This window comes from Lonchura striata, chromosome 11 (assembly GCF_050655825.1).
Source record: "Lonchura striata isolate lonStrDom1 chromosome 11, ASM5065582v1, whole genome shotgun sequence".
NCBI classification, from domain to species: domain Eukaryota; kingdom Metazoa; phylum Chordata; class Aves; order Passeriformes; family Estrildidae; genus Lonchura; species Lonchura striata.
In genome coordinates this window covers 6,185,690-6,213,087 of record NC_140713.1, presented here as the reverse complement: position 1 = coordinate 6,213,087, position 27,398 = coordinate 6,185,690, and the positions used below count along the sequence as shown (strand labels likewise).

The 27,398-nt window shown below is 37.3% G+C and overlaps 1 protein-coding gene across 1 annotated transcript in view; it reads right to left on the bottom strand.

Annotated features, from left to right (window-relative positions):
- Positions 1 to 27,398, bottom strand: part of LOC110473819 (transcription initiation factor TFIID subunit 4) — a 148,655-nt gene that overhangs the window by 100,114 nt on the left and 21,143 nt on the right. The window contains exons 6-10 of the mRNA XM_031505873.3: positions 26,909 to 26,998; positions 24,893 to 25,150; positions 15,520 to 15,625; positions 11,366 to 11,480; positions 3,614 to 3,783 (exon numbers count right to left, since the gene is read on the bottom strand). Coding sequence (XP_031361733.2) covers positions 3,614 to 3,783; positions 11,366 to 11,480; positions 15,520 to 15,625; positions 24,893 to 25,150; positions 26,909 to 26,998 — 739 coding nt within the window. The remainder of the gene's footprint in view (positions 1 to 3,613; positions 3,784 to 11,365; positions 11,481 to 15,519; positions 15,626 to 24,892; positions 25,151 to 26,908; positions 26,999 to 27,398) is intronic.

The window sequence follows — 27,398 nt, the reverse complement described above, 5'->3', positions numbered from 1 at the left end:
TCACCACAAGTTGTGACATTTTAGGGAGAGTTAATAAAAGTAAAATGGCATCACCTGATTGTAGAAGAAATCAATTAAAATGAAAAGTTGTGGGAATTAATAAGCTCCTGCAGATTCTAAGCCAGTGAAGGTATCATGCTCTATTGTTCAGAAGTTATAAAGCAATGCCTTTTGGAACCCCCGGTGAAGGTTTGAGAGACCATCAAGTTCTCAGAAAATTACATGAGACAGCTGTTCCTTTTTTCCAAAGATTTAGGAAAGGATTATAAAAATAATCATGTTTTATGCCATCCTTTGCTGTGTCCTGCTACCTTTCACTAATTTTTAACATAAAATGCAGTACAGCCTTGTTCTTATCAGCACTCAGAAGCCAGGTTGTAATCAGGGAATTAAAGCAGAGGAGTCTCTATTTTCACAAAATGGTTAAGGACTATAGAAAACTGTCACACTTAAAAACCTGTTTTACTAAGTGTTGCCTGTTGCCTCATTCAGTAAACAGCAAAAACTCAGAATGTCAAAAACTAGCTTCTAAAACTTAACTAACACAACATTCTTACTCAGCAAGAAGAATGTTGTGTTAGTTAAGTTTATGAATGAACGAAAGTGAAACAATTACCAATTATTAAGGTTATTTTTCTTGTTTCATTCCCATAAAACCCATAAAATGTGGAAAAGCTAGGATTTTTCAGCATTATTTATTTGTAAATAAATAATGGGTCTAATCAGCTTGCTTGCCCTCTGAAGAAACACTCCTCATTCTACTAACAAAGTTAAAGACCTAGAAAGTGTCAGGTGTTGGTATGCACATGGATGATGCCTATCAACCTACGCCCCTCAACTTCCCAAAAAGAGACACGAAAGCTTTCCAACCCTTTGTATATGTTTCATTGTGCTATGCTGTCATGTAGAAAGATCAGGGTTTAAAGTTTTATGATTCCGAGTGGAATAACAAAAGAAATACATTATATGCTGAGAAATAGTCACTCTTGATTTTGCATCAAAGAAGAATTTGAAACAGTCACAGCCTTGCCTTCCTACATGAACAAACGGCAATGATTACCAGCCTAAAATGACTAGATACAAAATTGGATAAGGAAGCATGTGGGAAGTAGATGAATATCTTTGCATGAATTACCTTTCAGTTACTTCTTCCATTTAAATGGATCAATATTAGTCCCTTAAGTTTAAAATAAACTTTGGATTATAACACTGCCAAGCTCAAGTAGAGATAAGAACATACAATGTATTAAGAAACCTCTTTCACTATGTCTTTGAGGCATCTAGCTGGTGGTTACTGCCAAAGTCTGAAGAGCATCTGCTCTCACTTTAGCAGTTTATATTCCGACTCTGGTGAATGGAAGCACAATCTCTGAAACAGCCTTTGGGGAACACTACCAAGTTGCTCGACAGAGCTCTTACTCAGAAAAGAGAGGAGGAGATTAATATTACAGAAAACCTGAAAGATCTCACTTCTAAGAAAGGAGACAAGAGCAGTTTCCTAATACTGTACACACCACAAATCTCTTTTTTACCAAAACATTAAAAACTTGTCCTAGAACTGAAGTGATTAAATATGAAAAGACCTAAAGGTAGAAAATAACATCTGTTTAAGTCATATTCAGGCAAAAGTAAGAAGAACAATGTATCTTATCTCATTTGTCAACAGGCATAATGAAAACAGAAGAATGAGGACTCACATAACAGACTTTTTCCTAATGTGCTCAAGAAGGTCATGGGTGCTTTGCTTAGTCCTGGTGTTGTCACAGCAACATATGGCAATACTGAGTCTTGTAGTGAACTTACAATGTCATTATTTTAAGTGCCCAGTAGCACAAATTACTAAATTTGTGTGTGGTCCTAAGCAAACAACAAATCTGGCCACACACAGCGAAAACCCAGCTTCTAAAACTTCAAAATCAGCTGAAGGAATCTCTCCTCGAGAGCCATAGATCCCAGATAGTAGCCACTTCTGAACTCCACAGCCACTTTCAAAACTATAAAAGGCTTCATGTAAAACAAAAATAAAGCTCTAAAAGTGGCTGCAGGAGATCACTAGGAGTGGCCGCTCTTCTGGATTCACTGCTTTTGAGAAGTAAATCCCTGCAGCTGCTTTTAAAAGCTTTGGAAGTTTCATTTCAATTATCAAAGCCAATAAAGCTTCAAAAACAGCCATGGGGATTTGTTCCTCAGAGAAGCAAACCCCAAAAGGCAGTGATGAATAGTGTGATGGGCTCTGTGGCTCTTAAAGTATGCACAGATTCCTGTAAGTCCTGCACTTGTAATTACATCTCCATGTTGTGCAGCAATTGTTATAGCCAGATAGCTCATTAAGGCTTAAATGGCAAATTCATTACTGATTTCCCATTCTTTCTAACAGTTTTATGTCTGTTGCCTTTTCCTTTTCTTACACCTGTATCAACTATTACGTGAGCATCCCTCTCAACAGTTTCTCAGAGACATTCCACGAAGACCTTGCTGGCTGCAGTCTCAGGTGGTGCTAAGGCAGTCCCAAAAGGCAGGACACACTTTCCCAGCTGTCATCACATCCTCACAGCGAGCTGACTACAGCCTGCAAAACCATTCCTTTCTCTGAAGGGAAACTTAAAATGGCATTTTGTAAAGTACAAGAGTGAAGTCTGACAATAAGTCAATGAAGAACTTGCCTGCAACTGCAATATAAAAAGGCTCCCATTAATTCAATGAACATAAACACAAATAGCATTTCAGAAGCAGCCACATGCTTAAAAAAAACTAACAGCACTGATTTGTAACAAGATTTTGGTCTTATCTTTAAAACTCTAAGTAGATCCCTAAAAATTTGTGATGTAAGCATAGGCCTGAAAGAGATACAATTTAATAATTGGAGCTTAGTATGTTAAGACACTGATGGCACTGAAAACATTACGAAACATTACGAAAATTCTGCTGAAAAATATACATTTAAGTACCAGAACACAAAGTGTTATATTATTAATAAAGTATATTGCATAAAAATGCATTCTATTTTACAGAAGTGCATTTCCTAACCTTAAAACATCATTAATTCTGAACAGTTATTCTACTAAAGTTTTTAACTGCCATTTTCAAATGGCAGAATAAATAAACATACCTTCTTGCCATGATAAATAAACACAGCTTTTTGAAAACATGTCATAAGAAAATCACTATGAACTTAAATAGATGCAGGTGCTAAGAACTGAGTAACTGGTTTGTATGGGGAAAGAAAATCTTGACAGGAAACTTAAGCATTCTGTTAAATGTTATTCACAGGTGTCCTCTGTGACCTGTACTACTTACTTTACCTCTCCGTTTCAATCTTCTCATGTGTAAAACATGAAGGAGGATTGTGAGAAATAATTAATGTTTGCAAAGAGCTTTGAGATCCTTGGATATAAAAAACATGGGAAAGAATGAAGTTTAAAAGTACCAGCATGCTATTTTATTTCCAACTTGAGGTAAGTTACTTTTATCACAAAAACCTTGAAAGTTTAGAAATACAAAATTATGGAATCAAATGCTTAAAAAACCATCTTAAGTGCTAAGCATATTCTGTTCCTCAGAACCTCATCACTGTGAAGGAAACACTCCCAGAAGGAAAGGATGTGCTTCTCACCCGTTTCAAGTATGCGTTTATGGAGAGGTATAGCAGCAAGAAAGGGTTCATCTTTACAGGACTGGATCTGGGCTCCAACCAAGTCAGAGTTGGTAGCCAGAATTCGGGCACTTTCTTCATTAAGATTAACGCCAGCCATAGAGGCAACATCATTGATGTCATCATCATCTCTGCAATAAAAAAAAAAAACAACATCTAAAACCAAATTCTGCATGTAATATATTCATTTTTTGCACCATCTGCTTCTCCAGAAGGAACAATCATGCCACATGCCCAACAGGTGGACCAACTGAGACACAACCCCTGGTTGTCTCCATTTTCATAGAATATTTTCAGAAACAACCATGTCTTTCTCTGACCATATCAGAAAAGATCAGAAGCAGGACAATTTGACTGGTAACAGAAAGTGTGACAGAGGTGTCTGAGTCAGTGATATCAACGAAACCAGGCTGATCAGGAAACTAAAGGCAATGATCACCACTAACAACTGGACACTGGGATTTTCTCATTATAAAGAAAACTAGGCATAAAATGGTAAAATAAATAATGGAAATTAAAAGCAAACCCATTAATTTTTAATCCTTCACTGTTTCACAAGTTTCTAGTAAAACAAGCATCAAAGCATTTCCAGCAAGAGCCAGGGAAGATTCTTTAACCATGCTGAGCTCACAGGTAAGTCTGGGTTCCAAGTGCTTCTGGAGTATGTGCTGGTAATTTCTCTGGCAACATACAAATAGCAGCTGTGTCAACAAGTTTTAGGAAAATGAGCTGCATTTGAGAAGATGATAGCAACTCCCAGACCATTTTGTGCCCTGCAACATCCTTTTTAACAGCTTGAGAAAGTACAAACAAATTTGAGTTTCCATACCAGTATCTCCCAAGCATCTTTACCTCCTACCTGTCTGAGGTATGACTCAGAGCTGTGGAAACAGCCATCTGGATTTAGCACATTCTGTTTCAAAGTGTTTGCTTGACACAAACACTATTTCAACATATTCTAGAGTGATTACACAACCTTTGAGAATATTATTTTCAGAATATATATACAGATAAGAACATTCAAGTCCAGACTCCCATTACTGCATTAAATAAACAAACAAAAACTCAATTTAAAAGATTTTTAATTGTTACATACTTGATGTCCCGTGCACTCTAAAATACTTTGCCACTTGTAACAAGCTGAATGCCCACAGTAAAAAGCAACAGCTGCAAATAAGGTCTGAAAATAAAAGGAGGGAAATCCATAAATCCATAATCTAGGTCCTCCTGCTCCTCCCATAATTTTCCTGTTATCTGTACTACAGCAGCCAATTTTGGTGAGAGACTACAATGGTTTGATAAACACTGGTTTTGTTCTCTTTTGTGGGAAGAAGTCAAGAAGAGACATTTATTAGTGTAAACCTGCAGAAATGTGCTAACACTTGACGCAGAAAATGGAGTATCTTAAAACGCTTTTCAGGAAAAGTCTACACAAATGAGCTTCTATTAATTTCCAGGAGTGTTAAGCACTTGATTTCCTGCCTTAAAAAGAAATTCCTGAGAGCAGTGTTGCAACATCGTAGAATGGTTTTGATTGGAAGGAAACTTAAAGCTCATCCAGTGCCATGCCCACCATGGGCAGGGACACACCTTCCACTGTCCCAGGCTGCTCCAAGCCCCATCCAGCCTGGTCTTGGGCACTGCAAGGGGCAGCTTCTCTGGGCAACCTGTGCCAGAGCCTCAGCATCCTCACAGGGAACAATTCCTTCCTAATTCCCAATGTAAACCTATTACCCTTTAGTTTGGTGTCACTCCCCGTTGTCCTGCCACTACATGACCTTGTAGATTGTTTCTCCTCATTTACTGCAGGCTCCCTTCAGGTGCTCCAAAGTGACAATTGGGTCACCCTGAAGCCTTCCCTTCTCCAGGCTGAAAAATCCCAATTCTCTCAGCCTTTCTTCCTAGGGCAGGTGCTTCACCCCTTTAATCCTGGCACTTTTACAGCTGACATGGTGTGGACACAATAATGACCTGTGGGCCCGGGGCCACAATTAGGAATTGCCTCCATGCCCACTCCACACAACCAACACCAACTGAAACATTCAATGATCAACTCAAAAGTCTGTAATTCTACAGATGAGAAAACACAGGTAAAACTTCAAGAAACCAAGATTCTGTCAGGTTAAAACCTGAATGCTTGCAATGGAGTGAGAATCACCCAGGATTCACAAGGCCCAAATCCACCAGGCCTCAAATCACACAAAAACCAAACTCCTATCAAGGCAGTCACCAGAACACAAATTCTGAACTATGTAAAACAGAAGCTTCTGAAAGACAGACTTGAACCCAGAATTTCAAAATAAAGCTCAAACTGACTAAACCACAAGTGTGGTGGTGACGCCCTGTGGGCCTTCACCCTGCTGTGGGTCTGGGTGTCAGGGGACGAGCCCGAGCCCCGGAGGAGCCGGGTAAAAACAAACCGAGAGGTTCCCAGGGAGAGCCCACACAGCCCTGCTGCCCTGGCCCTTCAGCAGCTCTCACAGCTGGGCAGGGGCTCCCAAAATTGTCCCTTCAGCAGCGACTCTCACAGCTGGGCACAACTGGCCAGCATTAATCAAGAGCCTCAATCCTGTATTTGCACATCAGGTTGCCAGAAGTACTGCAATCTCCTTCAAGCAATCATCCATTAAAAAAGTCAAAACAGAAGTCTTGACTTCTAGAACACAGCTTCTCAGAGAAGCTTATACTTCTCCGTTATTTCATAGCTGAATAGAATACCATCCATCTTCTACCTTCCTTCTGCTTAGCTACTCCAATTTTTATTCAATGTACAGATCTGTGACCACATTATAAATAAATATTTCTGAAATAAAACCAGACAAGTATTTTGTACACAAATTAGATTTCAATGCAATTATCAAAACCAATGCAATAGCACTTAAAAAAACCATCACTGTAACTCCTGGAGAGAATCATTATATTCCATCTTGCACTTGCAACCTACAATCTGCAAGTATATTCTTTTTTTTTCCAGTATTACATGGAATACAAATAAGAAATGTATTAACCACAGCTGAGACTACCATTTTTTCTGACAGGAAAAATCCTATCCATACATTCTTCCTTACATCAAAGAACCTCATACTGAAACATATTTGGTAGTGAAACATACATTTATATATACAGTTGCTATTCTTGCCAAAAAGTTTCCTATAAAAGTGAACTTTTAAGCCCAGATAAGTGAGTTTTCAGAAGTTATTCTGTGGAACAAAGATGCCATCCAGTGGTCATCTAGACTGATGATTACTGTCTATCTTCCCTTTTTCATCAGAGCACAGTATTTAACAATTTCATATTTCTTGGCATATATTACTATGCTCATTCTAATTCTACTGTTTCAGTAAATATTTCTGGTTATTAGTGAATTAAATTTTAAGTCTCATAGGATGAAGCTAACATTCCAACACACACTGTATTTTTAAGACAGCATGAGTTCTCAAACTCCCTCCAAACACAAATTGTATCTCTTAATAATCCAAGAGTCCAATTCTTCCTCTAATATTCAACCTCTTGTAACAATTTTCCTTTTCCCTTGTTATGAAGACTCATACAATTGCCAAAAGAAAAAAAATCTTATCTGAAAATAAGCAAGAAAACACAAAGCATTTGCACAGTTCTGTGAAAGGTTTCAAAGATTTTGTTTAAACTAAGACAAGCCATTATAAAAATCTGGTGGTACTTTCTCTATGAACAAACTTTAACTGCATGATTGCAGTTTTTCTTTCTCATGTACTTTGTCAGATTTGAGCCACTGCTGTCCCAATCTGCAATACTGACCTGCTCCCAAATAAGCCAGAAGAATGCATAAAGCAATCAAGACAACATTATGCTACTGACTGCCCTCTCTTACAAGGGAATTGCATGTCATTAGGACAAAGTCCCTACATCCCACAGATCCTGTGGATCACACAATCAGAGATAAACAATACATGGCATATAAACAGCCACTACTGTATTTTATTTTATAATGGCATAGATTCCATTTACACATTAATTATAATGTTTATTCTAACACTCATGTTATAATTTCAAATGTCTCCCTAATACTGCTTTGCCACATAATTCATTCTCTATGTGGAATCTTCTCTCTGATAAGCAAAAGGGCTGACAGAACAGACCACATCTGTGGTCAGTATTTTTCTTTATTTTTGAAATATATGGAAAAAACACAATACTCTCATAGCTTGAAATAATTTATTTGAAAAAACAAAAACCTCAACCCAAGGGTTTTTCACATACCATTTTGAAACAAAAACTTTCAAGTTATCCATTTAACATCCACATTAGCTTTCTACCACTTAAAGGGAAAGCTGCTTTGCATATGTTGCTAAACTTTTGTTTTTAAAAATGAAAATAAAATACTAGACAAGAGATTTTTTTTTTTTTGACTATGCAAGGGAGGTCTGAAAACCAATTTTGTATTTCCACATAGAGTCCACCTCAAAATGCAGTCAGCAGAATAAAACACAGATACTAAGATCAGCTTCAAATGATCTGAGAGACTTCACAGAACTGGCTCTGAAAACAAACCCCACCACACTGGCTGTACAAAACCTGACAGCTTCCAGGAGGTCAGATGTAACTGAAATACCACTTCAGAAAAGGAAAGGTTTCTGTCAAAAGGAAGGAGCAAACAAAACCACAGCATCATCCCACACAGCAAGGGACAGACTGTTCACTTCTGGCCCTGCCACTGAGCCCTGCTGAGCAGTTTGGGGTGCTGGGACATGAGAGGACAGACACCCACCTCCATCCTGGGAGGAGCACAGAGCACACCTGGACCAGCCCCGACCCAACAAAGCTGCCCCTCCCAGCTGAAGTGATTCCATCTCAACACAGGAGCAAATGTTTCTGCTGGTTCCCTTCAATGGCCACACCTGGACTGTGGTATGGACCATTGAGAGCCTACTGCTCCCACCACAGCAGGAGCAGCTGCTGGCAGTGGGAACTCTGAGAGCACCAGAGGTGATGAGCAGCAGCTGTGGACACATGTGCAGGTCCCTGGCAGACTTCAGAGGGATTTTTGCTTCTCTCAGCTACAAAACCAATGCAACAGCACTTACAAAAACCATCACTGCAACTCCTGGAGAGAATCATTATCCTCCATCTTACACTTGCAACCTACAATCTGCAAGTATATCTTTTTCTTTTCAGTATTACATGGAATACAAATAAGAAATGTATCAATCACAGCTGGGACTACAATTTTTTCTGATAGGAAGAATCCTATCCATACATTCTTCCTTAGTTCAAGGAACCTCATAATGAAACATGTTTGGATACTGAAACATACATTTATGCTATTCTTGCCAAACAGTTTCCTATAAAAGTGAACTTTTAAGCCCAGAAAAGTGAGTTTTCAGAAGTTTCAGAAACCTCAAGCTGGCCTGTTATGGTACAAACCCAAGTCTAGACCTCTGCTTGCAAAACAAACAGATACATTACTAAAAATGAAAGTCACAATTTCTGTCCTTAGGTATTAACAGAGTTGAAAAGTCAACTAACTGGGGTTGTAGGTAGTTCTCTCCGAAACATAGAGCAATAATAAATTTAATAATAACAATAAATTTTAAAATACAGCAATAATAAATTTAATACCAAAAAAAGTGACCTGAAATTTCACAAGCACAGCTTCACATTGTAGAACTCTTGGGTTGAGAACTGTGCATCACAGAACAGCTACTGGAACAAACAGTGAACTCATGTGAGCAGTCTTACTGTTCATTAATAAATGCTGACCTTAAAGGCATAGGTGCAATTTGCAAAATTCTTAATTGCTAGTTCTTTTATGTAATTCCATCTTGTATTCCCTACAGTTCAGAATGGAGGAAAAAAAACAAAAAACAATGAAGTTCAAATTTCTGTTTCTAGTGACCAACACTTCACTCACAAAAGTGAAAAGTTCAAATAAGTTATTTTAAAGAAAGCAGAATGTAAAATAATGAAACAAATATGCAATAATAAAACACTAAGGGCAAAATAAATTTATACATAACACAACTATTTTTCAAAATTCTTGCTTTGCTTTAGATGCCAGTTTGCCTTCTGGCTAAAAACACATTCTTCACACACGCTGGGAATGTTGAGGAAAACTAGTCAGCATTCAGAGGATTAATACAGATTTCCAGCTCTGTGCCTTTAGGCTTAATAGTCAGACATCTATTTGTCCTCAGGAGAGGTTAGGGGTTGAAATGCAAATATGCAAACAACTGAATTCTTTGTTAATATATCAGGAAAAAGCTTAATCTTTGCTGCTGTTTAATAAATCTTTGCAATTTTATATACTTATTTAAATGCAGCTTTGTGTCTTACTATTTTGAAGGAGAAAACAATGTAAGGAAACAAACACATTCATTCTGACTAAAATTTGTTCTCTAGAGGAAAAATGACATACACCCTTGACAGCTTATTTACCAAACTCACTAAAGATTTATTGATTTATCAATCAGTGCCTTGAGCATTTGCTTCTCCCCAAGGGAAAATTAACAATTCCAGCTAACCTAATATATTCTATGTATAAACTAAGTGAATGCAAGAATCAATCCTGGCACAGTTTACAACATCCAGCTAAAAAAATGCTGTCCCTTTTGGTGTATGTAAAATTGAAAGCTATACTAACGAAGAATAAATGCTCATGTTGCTTACAAACATAAAAAATACTTATTAAGACAGTACAATTGAACCCAACAGACATTTTAATTCATTTAAATACTCAGTGGGAGGCAAAAGCATTGGAAAATAAAAAATTGAATGATTTTGCTTCCAGATTAATACTAAGTACTACCACTATTAGTTACAATACTGACATGCCTCAAAGCAGAGATATTTCAAAGAGCTACAAATTCTCTTTTACTTCACCTGCAAAAGCATTAGCCTGAAAATTAATTAGTGGTTTGATGATGTCAGAGCAACAGAAGAATCCCAGAATATGAAAATTAAAATCCAGGAATATTCTGTCATTCAATAAAGAAAGAAAATATTTTGACAGAACTAAAATGTACACAACTAAAATGGTGTTAGCAAGAGCAAAACGCAGTAAACATAAGATTTGCTTTTCACTACCAAAAGTAAAAATATCCCAAATACATATAAATAAAAGTCTGGAGGATAAAGAACTGGCAGAGCAGCTCAGTGCATCACTGGAACTGTGATGAACCTTTTTTGCAGCACCTGATTCCTACAGGGGCCCACAAAGCACCCGACCTCCATGAGCTGAGGAAGCCCAGGGAGCTCACACAGCCAATCTGCCTTTTAAAACCAGGAGTGACAATGCCCCTGCTCAGGGATCCCCTCCCAGGCTGAGGAGGGGCTGCTCCACAGAGACCCTGTCCTCACAACCAGCACCTTCCCAGCAAGACACATTCCACAGGAGGAGCAGCATCCACTGGGTAACACCAGCCACAGATTCTCTTAGATCCTCGTGCACATAATTCCATTCAGCCAAAGCTTTATTATAATCCACAGAATTTACATTCCTGTTAAACGTTAAAATGTGCGTTTAGAGAAAAATCCTCAAGATATGTAATGATCCCCTTCTTTCTTTAAAAACAGAATTAAGTATTAAAATTGCCATCCAATCCCAGGGAAAAAAGACAGGAATTATTGTAAAAGACTGCCCTCTGGTGTTACACCAATTCTAAATTCTGTTTTATACTTCAGATCCCCCCCAAGCACCCCGCTGCATTTTTTTATTATTATTTTTGCTTTTTTTACCTGAAAGAACCACCTCCAGGGTCATTCAGCTTGTTTTTCTGATTTGCAGAGACCTGAACACCAAAGCCCCCAGGACTTTTACTGGCTTGTATTGTTGGTGCCTTCCCTACTGTGCCTGAAAAACACCAAGCAATGTTATTATGAGCTGTCTTAGACAATTTACATCAAAGAACCTTCTGTCCAGGAACTAAATTTAACTGTCTGTAAATTGCAAACAAAGGAAGTTATTATTTTTAAAGACTATATGCTGAAGAAGAACAATTTAAAATACAAAATTTATATTAACATTACAGTTTGTTCAATATTTACAGAACAGTGAAGATTCCAAAACTGAAAAACACTGGCAATAAACAGCTATAATATTTATAATGGCTAAAAGTGTGTTTGCAATTGCCAGTAAACCACTTTTCTGGATAATCTGTACAGAATAAAGAAGGCGAATTTGAAATATTCTTAATACAAATACTTAAAGTCAGAGTTACTCAGGGTATTAGCTATGCCTTTTACATTTTTTATACAGTAATTGTCCCTTATTGCAGTGAAAAACATGTATTTCAGAGTTGAAAGTACTGCATGTATTTTAAAAATGTTTTGCATTGCATATCAAAGAAAAAACACTATTGCCAAATTTGACACACACCCCCCATAAAGGTTGTCTTTTGCTTTCTCATCTTGAAAACAATGACTCAAAAATAATTCTTGTCTGTATCTAGAGTTTACAAGTCTTGAAGTACAAGCAAAACAGGGCTTTCTAAATGAGCCAAAGTGTGATGGACATCCAGTAAATTAAAGAGATCTAAATTCCTCTCTGACACAAAACCTTTGGAGTAGTCCCTCTATGACTGCCTAAACACATTTACTTGGGTTACATTTTGGGTTTCCTTTAATCCCACCTGTGTTTTGGCATGTAAAAATAACTCAATCTACTTGATTTAAAAGATCTCTCCTCTCTCTTGTGTATCACTCCATTTTATTGAGCATTACAGATGTGGTATTTGAGACTCTGAGAAGGATGTGAAGGCTGCTCCTGCACCCTAGGGACTCAGATGCACATAAATGGTACAGTAAGAACCCCAGTAGAGTTACAGTATTTTATTTCATGAATAGTAAAAACTTGAAACACAACTCTCCTAATAAATTCTTTTAAGAACATTTCTTGGCTAATACAAAGCTGCTAGCTTTGACTGAGTCCTGCATTACATTTTTTTTTTTAATTTGAAATCTTCATCAACTCCAACATATGATCTTAAAGAGAAAATAATTTGATAGTGTTTGTTGAGTTCTCCATCTGTATAAATAAACTGTAATGTGGACTCTCAACATTAGCAAATACAAGACCAGATTTAGGAGTTCAGGCTCAAGCCTGGGGAATAAAAATATTTTGTCATCAAAATATTCAAGGTCCATGAGATGTCACAGACAGCATTAGTTCACTGACCAGGCAATTCATTTATCTATTTCAGATGAACTAATGTAATAGTTTTCTACTCAGAGAACTGGAAGGAAGGAAAGAAATAATAACAAAAATTAGCAGATTTTTTGCTTTGTACAATTAAGATCTAGAAGATTAAAAATGTGTTAACCTTGAAAACTGTTGCAATGGCAAACTCAAAGTAACAGCACTCCTCCAGAATTAATACATTTCTTTGGAATTGGTATCAATGCTTTGTTTTCTACAAATGATACTTCCGATAGAAAAACGCCCCCAAAACATGAATATCCATATGGATATGGAAGAATTAAGTCTCACATTCATCCCAAGTATATGTAATTCTACTCAATGGATCAGGCAAAGTGAATGTAAGATTTGGGAAGACATTTGAGTTTTCTAGTTTAAATAAATTACAACTGTCCATGACTAAGGGTTAGACATAATATGCCTAAAACATCCATTTTTATTTTGGGCAGAGCATATTTTGAAAATTAAAATCACCTGTGGGCCTAGATATTTCATAGGATTGGTAATGACATACAGAGTCTTTCACCACTGCATTCTTGCTTCAAAATTTAATTAGCATGATCTAGAAAAATAAGCTCAAATTTAGGAGATTATAAATTCCTAGCTATATTTCAGCACTGGTTAAATAGCTGCAATAAATACTCTAGTTAATTATTTTATTATTTGGCTTAATTCATCCATCCAATCCATAAGATGAATTCACCTAATTATTCTACTAGTAGAGTGCTTTGATAAAGGAGTGTGAATTTTTCATGCAGTAACAATGATGTTACTTCCACTGGTGTGTAAGTAATTTTATTTACATAAATGTCCTTAAAGCATGCCAGTTTTATCTAAACTACTGTTTTAAGAAGCATTACAGCCTGTTCACATGGATGTACTGAAGATACACTACACTTGGAGATTCACTCCTGTCAAGGAGGAAACTGCAGCACTTTGTGGAGGTCAGTTCAGTTCTGAGGTAATTATCCTTAACTAGTCACACTCCACAAAATTATGCTACCATAAGTTTTATTTAAAGGATATGCTATTCCAGTATATTAGCTCCTTCTCTGGAATACCTAGGCCACTATGAAATACCATTACACTGGTGTTTAATTACAGTAAAAGGTTTTAATGATATATCACAATGATGCACTCTTGACAGTGCTGCCAGCACACAGGCAGCCTGCTCCCTAGATGGGGGCTTTAGGATGCGTGGTTTTCTACTGGGATGTTTTCTAAGTGCCTATTCTTGTCTGTTTTGTCTGTGTAAATCAAACCATATACTAGAGGGCTTAAGCAAACCTGCAAATTTGAATAAGCTCACCAAAGAGTAGGTTCTTGCATAAATTGGCTTTTATAAAACCATCTACCAAAAGTCAAACTGCCAGTTAAGTTGCATTGCACTGGCTGATCAAGGGCTATCAAAAATAAACTCATATTCTGAACCTACTGTTTAAAAGACAGATGCCAGTATCATGCAAATTCTCAGTACACTGTTGACATTCACAACTTGGAGACTGAACAAGCAAAGAAATGAAATTTGCCTTCACTCTCAAACACATTAGTCAGAAGTGAAAGCTCATGCTATAAGATGCATGGACATGTTATAAACTCAGGACATTAGTATCAGTGCTATCAAACACATTTTATGGTGAGTAACTGTATTCCTTCCTAACTTGAAAACAGCCTACAGGATTACAGTGACATCTTGGGCTTTTTGTCCATTCAACCTTTGGATTCCCCTAGGAGAGCAGAGCAAGTGAAACATCAACTGCTGTTAAACATTTTTGATGCTTTTTTTCCCAAGGAGAATAGAAACAACCAAGCAATGAAGTCAGGTAGGCAGCAATAGCTTTTATGTGCATTTGAATTTGTTTGAGTCCTGATTCAGTGCCTGAAGATGACAAGCTCTGTATTCCATTACAAACCCTCAATCTGTAAATGCCCACATCCAGTAAGATACTCTCACACATATTCAGGAGAAGTAAAACCCAAGCCTAAGAGATTCAGTGGTAGAAAGCAACAAATGGGTATTTATTAGGAAGCAAGGAGGCTTCAAGAATCCTCTTAGAAAGTGGGAAGTATCAGCCAGCCCTGAACCCACCTGTGCACAGACAGATGAGGAAGGTGTGTACAAAGCACATGCCGTGGCTAATCATGGCATGTCAGGTTGCCGTAGCCAGCCTCTGACCTCACCAAAACATAAACATACTGACAGGAGTCAAAGAAAACCAATCTGAGGCTTGAGAAATTTCTCTAGGGCTCCCACCTTGACCTGTGTAGCTGCAGAGATGGGGACTACCATGTTCTGCTTCAGGAGTATGAATTAGAAGTAGGATGATTAAACTGAGGCATCCACTAGACTTCAGGAAAACAAAGAAATTTTTTTTCTTGGCCCAGAGTTACAATTTAGGACAGTGAGAGCCAAGTTCCTGACCTGGTTTAGAACTTTCCATGAAAAACTGCTAAGTAAGGAGCTTAACATATGAGAGTTTAGTCCTAGGGTTGTTTTAAAACATTTCACTGTGTTGGTCTGAAACACCTTGAAACTGCATATGAAAACATGCACTCTTCAGCCAGCATGAGGTAAAAAATAAATGTCAACAATGTTGCCAGTGTCAACACTGTACATTTTTCCATGCTACTCGTTTGTAATTACAACAAAATTCATACAAAGGTAACAATCTCACTAAAACATTTAAACCCATACCTTGTGGTCTAATGGTCTGAGTTATTACCACTGGCATCCTAATCTGGGTAGTCTGGCAAGCAGGGGTTCGTTTCACAGTTTGAGCAGATGTTGACTGGATAATCTGCTATTATTAAAGAAAAGTATACTTATATTATACTCTTTATACACAAACACACACAACGTAAATACACTAATACCTGTAATTACTAAGCACGTGGATCTCTACAAGCACACCTAGCTGCTGACAAAAGTCATATTCATGTAATGCATGTGGTTGTGTGTGTGTGTATATACCTATTTTGTAATTATGCTTTAAGAAAATTCAATAATATACGACACATGTCATACCTCACAACCTTCACTAAAAATATATTTCAAATTTGTGAGGTTAATATTAAAATTCAGACTTTTGTCTTTAGAAATTTTACTAGAAAGAAAAGCAGTTTTGTAGAAGAAAATGCTGCAATAATTGTAGTGGTATCCGCCTGCAAACATTAGGCCTTGCACTAAATAGCTACGCTTTTTAAAGAAACATGCTAAAAATAAATTCTAAAATATTATGGGTTCCAAAGTCAGATATACACAAGAAAGCAAACCAAGTTTTGTGGTGATCACATACTACGAATCTTTTAAATGCTAAATTCTCAAGGTTTCACTTACTACTAATTCAGGTTCTCAAGTTCTTCCTTAAAACTGGGTTAGAAACTTAAAATTTGACCCATAAACAAATCAAATAGGAAATACATGCAAGGGTCATGTTTAATCAACAGCAAAATGTTAAAAAAAAAAAACTCAACATTTATATGATCAGGGACAGGGTAGGCACAGATGTAATGAACAGAAGATTCAGAAGGATGTGTGGAAGCCACAGAGCTGTACAAAACCCCATAAATAAACTTTGAAAATAAAGCACTGGCAAAGAGCTATTTGAGTAAGACTCCAAGCACAACTCAGGCATGGCAACTTCCGAAGCCACGTGCTGCTCCCAGCCACAAGTGAGGTCCTGCCCCTGTGTGAGCCATTCCCTCCTGGAAGGCAGCCCCCACTGCACCTCCTCCAGCAGCACTGCCACCGCTGCACGCAGCTGCACAGCAACGGCCAAACCTCTGACTGCAAAGCAACCTATGGGGAAAAGGAGGAGAAACAGCATCTGCAGATGGGATGTGACAGCAGAGGATGAGCAATGAGGAAACCCTTCCATTAGCAGGAACCAGGGCTCCAAAACTGCAAGGGAGACAGGTGGAAACTGCAAACAAGACAAGAGCAATGAGGGATCTCTGATGTATTCTGGAGAAAAAACAAATGGTATCATTCTGAATTTACAAAACTGCATTTTGTACATCCTAAAATACAGAGAGTCAAAAAATTATAATAAATCTGTGGATGTAGAGGTATTAGCAATAACCACCCTGCAGAAAGAGAAAAGGGAAGAAAGATTAAGGATTCAGCTTCAACTATGGACACTGAAGGAAAACAGAGCATTTGTACTAAGCACAGAAATGGAGGAAATAGATATGAATTTAACTGGTCAAGACAGAGAGTGAACAGTCACACTCAGAGGGGAAAGAATAAAGCAGCTACCATGCTTAAAAACAGGAAAGAATTAAGAGTTGATCAGTGAAAACAGTAGAAAAAAGTTGAATTTAACTGCATTTTGATGCACAGGAAATATGAACAAGTTTGGTTTTGGAAAAAAGACAGAATAGTCCATGTTAAGAAAACATACATTGTTATGAAAAAAGAGAATTATGCCACTTTTACAATAATTTATTGGATCAGTTTGCAGAGAATAGTGAAGAAAAGCTGCTGTACCTTAATGGGCCAAAAGCCAGGCCATAAAGGAGATGTGTGGGACCTCAGGACAGAATCCTATATATATAGAATTAAAGTAATCTTCTACAATTGTATTTTTTTTTTCTCTCTTTGAAGCAACTTCTACAGTTCAGAACCAAGTTCTTTTTCCCTCAATTAATACTTTCATGTGAATACCCTACAAAATAAGCCACTAACACCATTAAAGACAGGACAATATTTAAGCGTTTAAGATGACATAAATGGCAATGTTTTCTTTGCTATCCAATACATTCCACAAATTGTCTTTTGGCAAGTACTAGGACTTCAATGTACGTACAAATGCTGAAAGTCCAGAAAATTATTGACAAACAAACTTTTCCAAGGGGCAGAGACCAGAATCATCATCTTAAACTCCATTAAAAAAATCAACCAGCAATAGACACAAACTCTCTCAAAAGAACAATTGCACCAGAGCTCAGAGTAGCATCTTACACTAAATCCCCATTTCTATATTGGAGTTTTAAGAAATATGCAATCTCCAGATCTGGAAGTCATTAAGGAATTAACATTAGCAATTTGTTTCTGAAACAGAGCATGTAACTTCTTTGCAGGCAAACTAGGGACATAGTAAAAACCAATGAATCAGAGGATTCTGTATTAAAACTTGTAACTACATAAGCCACACTTCATCAGTTAAGATAATTCAAACTGTTCTAATTGTCTTGCCTGTTTTCCCAACATTATAAACATTACTATTATTACTATTATAATAATAAACATTATTATTATTACTATAATAATTATTATTATTACTATGAGGTCCTTAGCTTGACCTCAAAGTTGTAGGCAATGAACAAGTATACCAGCAGGGTGGTCTAAGAGATGATTAATTTCAATTATTTCATATTTCTCACAGACTAAAACCATGCACAACAAGTGTACCCCACATCAGGTTATCTATCCACATTCTGAATCAAAGCTGAATGCCACTAATCAGCTGACAAGCACTGACCCAGACTGAGAGCAGATACAGGAGTTTTAGGACCCCTAGGTAAGCAGGGATATTACTCCAGCCTTTTCCCTTCCAGAAAAAAGGAGATCTCAGTGCTGCTGTAACCACCTTTGGGAAGATGAGGACAGAGTCAGACTCCTCCAGATGTGCAGAGTAGAAGGATGTACCACAAAAGACACAAGCTGGAATATAGGAGATTCCAATATAGTAGAAGAAAAAAAAAATTACCATCAGGATGGGCAAGCTCTGGAACAGGCTGCCCCAAGAGACTGTGCAATTTCTTCTTGAAGACAGAACATGACTGGTCACACGGGAGATATCCCAATGTGTAAGCAGGAGGCTGCACAAGACACACCTCCAGGAGTCCTTTCAAACCTTTTACCACTGTGCAAGAACACACCATCATTGATTTTATTAAAGTGCTGAGTCACAAAAGGTAGCAAGACAGAATACAAAGGTCTTCAGACCTTACAGAAACTGTTCATCCTTCCACCTCCCCTAAAAAAGGAAGCATTTTAATTATGTACACCTCTGAAGACAGCAAGCACAACAGCCAACGAAGACACAGAAAATAGAAAAGACAGAATGTGATTTAGTCATTGCCTAAATTTGACAGAGTTAGGAAAATGTTAAATTATGATCAAGGCAATGTTGAGACAGCAAGTATTGGCATATACTAGTTATTCCTCTTCAATTTATCTGTTAGAATTGAAGAATCATGTCCTAGGCTGCAGCACTTTGAAGCTCTTCAAGGAACACACTAAAGCAGCAGTCACGGCATCGCTTCTCCAAGTGCAATGTGTGAACAGTTACCTACATTTTTCTTGTATAAAATAACATTTTTCTGCAAAGTAAGATGTACATTTCTCACAATAAAAAGTATTCTTCCTCTCCTTTTATTTCATCTTTGCTCTGCTCCCTTTGCCATCTCTCTCCACTCTTCACACTCACTTTGATTCACCATTTGTCTGCTCTGCCAGACCAGTTCCTCCTCTCACCTCCTGAACACTGCAGGACACTCCTTTGCTGAAGCTGACTGTATTTTCAGGGGTGAAAAATGGGATGCTTATACAAAGGTGCTTCCATAAGGTAGCAGGCTCATGAAGACAAAAAAAAGAATATACAACAATCACACTACTAATAACCAGAATAACAAAGAGGTGACAGCTGAAATACCCTTGGTTTTTTTTCCTAAGGGTTTTCTTCAAAAAGAGTAGATTTGGTGACTCTAGGAGAATAAAGTAATGGCTCTCTCTGGTCCTAATCTTAAGCCAAAAGGTGATGATCATTCCATGACATCTTCTATGTGTAAGTTATTGCAGGACAGAGAACAAATTATAGACATGAACACAGACCAATAATCAACAGCAAAACCAACAAATATAGACTGAGAAAGAATCCAGCCAAAGCACAACAAATGTACGGAAGCAGAAAGAGAACAGAAGTTATCCGTCTTTCTCATGCCTGCACAAGAGAGGCAAAATTAAATGAGAGCCACAACCTACAAACCATTGAAAGGAAAATTCCTTTAGGACAGTAAGATTAGAACGCATTGCTAAAAGTTCTGAGGACAAGGATTTTGCAAATCTCCTGGACCAGTGCAGATGCACAAGGTTCCAACCTTTACTTGAAGAGGGCTGCAAAACCAGCCTGGCCCAATTCACAGGCATCGCCTTTTGCAATAAAAGCATCTGATCCAAAAGCTTAAATCTATCAAGTACTGCAATAAAGACAAAAAACACAGTAAACAAGAGCTTCTGCAAAGAATGCAAAGCAAAAATAAATTTGAAAAATATATCCTTTACCAAGCTTTTTTTTCCTCTCAATTAAGTTAAAAAAATAATGTGAAAGGAAGAAACATATAAACATATAAAACTCAGAATGGCTGTGGTCTGATATGACATTTATCTTCACTCATGAGTAAACACTTGCTAACTCACTTGTGGCTATGCCACTTGTGATTTATCAGTCTACTCACTCCTGAAGATAAATGTCATATCAAACCTCAGCTATCATGTAATCTGGCAGCATTAACTTACAATGTTCATGCTTTTATGGGCCTAGAATTCATATTTACCATTGCATACCATGCTGCAGTAGCAGCTACGGTTTTTCAATAGTGCCTCAAAATCTACATAAGCAATTACTTTTCCTCCCAAATTAAAAAAAAATTGACTATTTTAATGTTAATATGACAATACTATTCCACTGAGTACAGGCTTTCAACAAAGAAATGAAGAAAAATAAAACAGAAGCCATTACATCACTTGTCCCACCTGCTCCTCAATTTATTACACAATTCTTCCTACAATGGTCAAATGCTCTACTTTTGAATGTTTTCAATTATGGCTTTTTCATCACCGTCTTTGAGAGCCTGATCTACCATCTAATAGTCTCTCTTACTTCAAGGATATTTTGCCTTCTATCCTACCTTAATCCTACTTAATTTAATTATATCCTGTTATTCATATTTTTACCATCTTGGTCTGTTTAAAATAATGGATTTTCCCTTTTATTCTCCCTTACAATCAGTGTTTGAAGAAGTTGTGTGTTCATTTCTTTTAATCTTCGCTTTCAAGCCTGGCCTTTTGTTACTGGTTTCCAAACAGCAATCAGTGATAATATTCTCCTAATATTAATATACAGCCCACAAAATTCTGAAAATAAAGTCTGTGATAACAACTCGGAAAACCACTAGGCTGTGTTTCAAATAAGCATACAATTTGTCACGTACAGGCTTTGGACCTGTTAATAAATCCCAGATATCTACTGTTCAACAGCCATTTTTATTTATTTTTTACTGCACACCAAATTCCATGTCAGTGGCTATATCTTTATTAGTCAATTAATAGAAAATACTCCTTTTATCCAAATAGTCATCTATTACGCCTCCATTTCTAAGTTGCCTTGCAAAGACAAAAAAATAAAAAGTTTCCTAAAATTTTACTAAAATGTGTACAAATTAGATTCATTCATGAACACAAAAGTGACGCCACAAAAGCTTCAGTGGAGAATTAAAAAGCCAAGTGAAACATTCCCATATAACATAATTCTTATTCTGCTGCTGCATCTTGTTTCCAAATTCCATTACTCTATCTCAACTCTGAGAGACTCCAACCACTGTGACAGTACAGGGAAAGTGTCAGTAAATGTTTGAGCAAATCCTGTTCTAATATAACTTAGAATATGGCAGAGCCCACTCTCTGGACACTGTGCCCTATCAGTGCAGCAGAAATGGTGCAGATGTATTTCCATACCACCCTCCTAATCCTAGACCTGCACAAATCTTTATACAGCTTTTTATATAATTAAATTGTTTTAATTAAGATGGATCACTGATTTTCTTACTGGGTTTTTTTATCACTCAAGTTTAATACTTGGCTTTAACTTCCAGGAGTACTTTCTCCTTATGATGCAGACAGTGCCAAAACAGTACATGAAGTGCTAATCCATCTCTACTACCCATCAATCTACTTATAACCTCAATATGTGTAGTAAAAAACATCTCTCTTACTCATACAAATTTTACCTGCTGCAACACCCAAAACAAGACAGGCAATGTCTGCCTATATAAGGCAACACAGAGCACATGGACTCGAAGAATGGCAATTCAGACAAACCTAGAACATTGCACTTAGAACAATTAAAAAAAATTGATTGTTGGCTTATCTCATAAGTGTCTCATCAATAAAACATTAGCCTACAATTTTCTTTATATAGAACTAGCACTATCTACCTTTATAAAGCATTGTTTTTCATCGTTTGCAACATGATTCCAGTACTCTACAAAACAGACTAGAAGTCTCCTGTTTCATCACTGCTAACACTGTACATTTCAAAGCCTTTGTGTGAGCTATGCTGCATGCCAACAGCGCACACAGGATTTTCACACTGCAAGGTACCTCAGTGCAACTGGAGAAAGCATCACCACAGCTGACACCTTTGAGAAACAGAAAAGACAAAGGAAGGAACAGCCAACAGACCCTTCATATTTTAAGGAAAACTGGACTACTGTAAACTGGCTGGTATGAAAAGATGTACAGTCTAAAACAAGCTTGCCCTTCTGCAGCTGGACAGTTTGCAAAGCCAGCTGGAACACTCTCCAATAAGCTTCAGGCTTGGAAAACCTGGAGCTCAGCCAGTTCTTCCATCAGTGCTGCCTACCCTCAGGCAAGCCAGCTGCAATCTTCCTCTCCTGGACAAGACCAAGGCAAGATGGCCAGCAGCTCTGTGCTCCAGTTTCGGGGAGCACTGAGAACTGTGACAGTGTGAGCAGTGGCACTGCAAAAAAATCAATACTTATCAGCAATTACTGGGCTGATATGGAGCTGCTGCTGTGTTGTCTGCCTGGCACCTGAGTTGATGGTTGCTGTGCTAAGATTTTTTGATGCACTAACTCTTGATGTCTGATGCTGCTTTTGTCTGTACAGAACTACTCTGAGGGTCATTAAGTGCCTGGTTAAGTACTGTTTGATTCTATTAGCTAAAGACTGATAAATTTAAAGGAAATATGAAAAGACAGTTTCACACTCAAGCACACGAATTATGATCCTTTATGTCTTTCCCGTATTTTATATATATATATCTATATATTATATCTTTTCCAGAAAATAAATAGTATTAACCACAGCTTTGCCTTGCATAGTTTGTGACCTTTTGAAAATGTAGTGGTCATTTCAAGTACCCAGTAAATGAAAATTCAGCCCTAGACCTTATAGACAGAAAACCAACTTCTCTTGCTCATCAGATCAATCTCCACAATGTTACTTCAGCAGCTTTCAGCTCCTCCTATGACCCAGGCATGTCACATTGTTAATCTCTACTCACAACACCACAACTTCTTGCTTAGAGTATCCATTGACATGAGACAGGCAGAACATGCCTCTCCCAGAAATTTGGCTTTCTCCCAACCAGAAAATTCTCCACCAGAACTATATCATACGAGTAAGAATTCCTGTGGTCTTATCCATTTTTGTCCTACATTGGTGTTTCTCAAAAGGTGTGGTGAAACCTGCGCAGTGGGCACAGGAGCACTTAAGGTGGGCTGCACAACACTGGAAAAAGCCATGCTACATGGCAGTAGGCTAGCCTTAGATTGTGGCATGAGATGAGGCCAGACTTACTGGCCATGGACACTTCTACCTCTAAGCAATCTATCAGCTGCAGGCAAAAATTTGCTTATGCTGGACAGGGAGTAATTTTTCCACCTACTGCCTGTAATTATCACTAGCTTCTACTCTTGGGCCTAGAAAAGCCAAAGCTATTGAACATTCAGTCATGAAACACGGACAAATCAAAGAGATGTCACAAAAGTGTGAAGAATACTTTTCTAATTAATACAACAATCCAGACAGGGTGGGTAGAAGCTATCTCAGAAGAAGAAAGCATGCAAGTGGCTGGACCTGCATTGAAGCAGCCAAGTTAAGGTGAAAAACACACAACTGTCTTGTGTGTATTACAAATGCCAGAGTCAGAAATATTACCATTCAAGATGTTCTTACACATTAAAAACTATGTTCACTAAAGTATTATTAAATTTTATTAGTTTTATTTTAAAGTTAACAATTTAACCACGAGAAAGTGTTTGTAAGGTTCAAGGCACAGCTCAGGTAATTTTCAGTCTGTGCACTGCTACTTTTAATTAAAGCAAAAAAAATATTTTCTTTCCACACACAATACTAATTATTTATATGCTTTATAGAGCTTATAAACTCAAGGACAGATCACTGTAAGGCTTTACATTATCATATTTGTATTTCTTGACCTCAATAATATAAATTTTTACTACATTGATAAATGCTCTGGAACCTCTCTATATGATTTTGAAACCTAAATGAAGTACTTTACTCAAACATACACAGAAACCACATACAAGGAAACTCTCACAAAGGATAGTAATGCCTGTATAAACTCAAGGCCTTGTAAAAATCCTTAACACCATTTGATTACAAGTGCAAACACACACACAGAATCCAGTGTAACAGCAGGATAAAGTCACCACACTCTTAATGACTACCTGGCTGTGCAGCTGCCTTACTGATAGTGCCTTTGAAATTAATGAATTAATGAAGCACTTAACACTCCACTATGCACAACAAAGATACAGTTCAGTGAGTAACAGAGAATGGCATTATTACTAAACAAAACATCCTGGCACAGCACAGCTATTCTTCTACAAGGTTTTGCAACTATGTGTAGAAGAGTTTAAAATGAGAGTTCATTTTAGTTTTAAAGCAAAGCAGCATACCTAATGACATAGTCAACATTATACTGTACCTGCCTGTAAATCTTGGAAAGCTTTCTGTTCTGCATTTGTAATTCCCTCAAATTCCACTGTGCTTATACAACAACCACTCTATTGCAGACAAAAAGACCAAGAGTGCACTTCCTTAAATTTATGTTAATAATCATATCTGAAGTAATGGCTGAGCATACATGTGAAATGACAGAAAATGAGGTACTACCACATATCACAGAATATGATACAAACAAAAAAGAATTTTTCCAAACAAGCTGCAATGAAAGTGACACTAAAAACTGCTATACAGTTCATTAAGAAATCCTCTTTTATACTACAGTACCTACCAGTTGAGAACTCTGATTTGACTGTACCACCTTAACCTGAGGAGGCTGCACTGTATTTGATACAGAGACTGTGCAAATGTTGTTTGGTTGCCTTATTCCTATTGTCTGCGTCGTGACAACAGAGGAGATGCTTCCCGAGGCAGATTGAGGTATAACTTGTGAGAGCTTGGTCTGTTGGAGTGACTGCTGAGACGGCTGTCCTTGCAAAACCAAATGCTGACTATTCAGTAAAGATTGTCTCAGTGCAGGTAGACTTTTCTAAAAACAGAGGAAAGTTTATGAAATAGCAAACTTAGCAGATTGACAAAAAGCATTTTTAAATTTGCTGTAAACATAATTAAAAGAATGCATCTTGTTTTCCAATTTGACTGTCTGTTCGTCAAACAGAAATAACATTGAACATTTATTGTAAGAAAAAGTTCAGTTTTTAATAAGCTTTCAGTTTGGATTTAGCAACCCTGTAGATTTTCACATGCCCTAAATTCCACTGTAGCAGAAAAATCACTCTTCCTCTCAATACCATCTAGAACTTGTAGTTTAGGTCTTTGGAAGGGCAAGAAATGGAAGCAAAAAAGGAAACAGGGAACAACCCTATTCCCAGAAAGCTGCACCAACTTACTCCTCCTAATACACCTCCAGTACCTACAACCAAATTATTTCCCTCTTGGTGCCCTACAGTAGTAGCTGTTTATTATATTATTTCTGAAGTAATGTGTTGTGACAGGATTAGAAAAGTGTACTATTTATTGTAAGCCCCATGTTCATACCATTTCAAGGAAAACATACTTCTAAAAGGCTGTACTGTACCTTCATGAACAAACTTTTGACTTTTTAAGTGGCAGAAGTGTTCTTTTGAGGTGCTTCCTCAGGCAGCTGAAGAATTCAAGTGTTTAACTCAAGCTACAGTTCTTTCTAAACTCCTAATATTGATTTAAAAACTTAATGCCTGTTGCCCAGAAAGGACTTCAAAGAAAGGAAATAAATCAAAACTTATCATGATGCTAGAAGTGACTGCAGTAAAAGCCACAAATAAGAGTTAATGATAACTTGAAAAAACAGGACCAGAAGTTCTGAAGCAAAGTTGCAGGGAGAAAAAAAGAGAGAAAATATGCCCTAAACAGAGAAGTTTTTAATTAGACCAAAAATACTTTTAAAATCGTATCTGTAGCTTTGTTGGGACTTAAACATGTTTGTACATTTGTATATAATCCTGTATATGGAAGTTATTGTAGCTAATTTACAGAACCAATTAAAAGTTACATTTACTCCCACATATGCTAACTTAGGACCCCACAATAAATCTATTAGGTATCATATCAGAAATTCTACTGTTGATTAGCTCCAGATTAAAACCAGAATCATCTAATCAACACTTTATCCAATTCAGTTCTTCATAATCGTTGCTACATATGGATTGAAAGTTACCAATGACCCATAGATTAGGAAAACAGTATGGAAACAACTTATTAAATTACTTGAAGCATTCTGTAAAAATAACTTGGGACTCTTTGAAATGTGAAAGCTTCTCTTCTTCACAAAAAAATTACCTACTACCATAGAAAAGAGTATTTATTCTGAAAGTAAAGGATCACTACAGAATAGCCAAAGGATTGTTTCCAAACTAAGGAGTAACTGCTTTTTATTTTTTACATCTAATTACTGTTCTAGATCAGGGCTACTCAAGCTGTGAACTCCAGATCAGCTCTGGGTGACAAATCTGTTTTTGTAAAAGTCGGCCAAGGTCCCAAATACACGAGGTCTCCCTCCTGTGGGAACTCCCTGTTTCTCAGCCCAGGGCTTCTGCAGCTGAGAGTAGCACCTGCCTGGCCTGGCACAGGTGGAGCCTGCACAGCACTTCCAGCCAGGCAGATCTTGGCAGAAATGGGCAGCATTTACAAGTAAAGGAAGTGTAGTCCTGGGGCAGTGAAGATAACACTATTTTAAAAGACTATTCTAAGATTTAACGTGAAGAAATTTTGCTCTGAAATAAATTTATCCAAGTACTATTCACATTACCTTAAGGAAAGGTACAAGATATGGCTGAGGAGATGATTTGAGTTCTGTTTGAAGGCGGCCTGTAAATTCTTCTGGATCAATCTTTGCATCCTTCAGGGTGAAGAAAAAAAGAGTATCAACCTTTCCATTGTTTGGTTGCCTCTTTCCCAGCTGCTATATACATATATCTCTCAAGCTGAATAGGCTGCTAATATCAAAAATGTTCAGAGCTGAAGTCCCTTAACTCCTCTCTAAGACCCTTTGCCAAGTACTAATTCAAACATGTAACATGCCACTCAAAATGCAGAGAATTCCCTTGTGGAAGGCACCACTTCAGACAAAATGAGGCCCCAGAAACACTCAAGTCTCTTTTGGGACTCTACTCACTTGCTAACACTTACATGGTCATTTCTTTTCTTAAAATAAAAATAAAACAAGAATAAGTTGTTGATGTGACCTTAAAAATATGAAAATTATTGGCCTTTGTGGTAATTCCAAAATCAATTCTGAT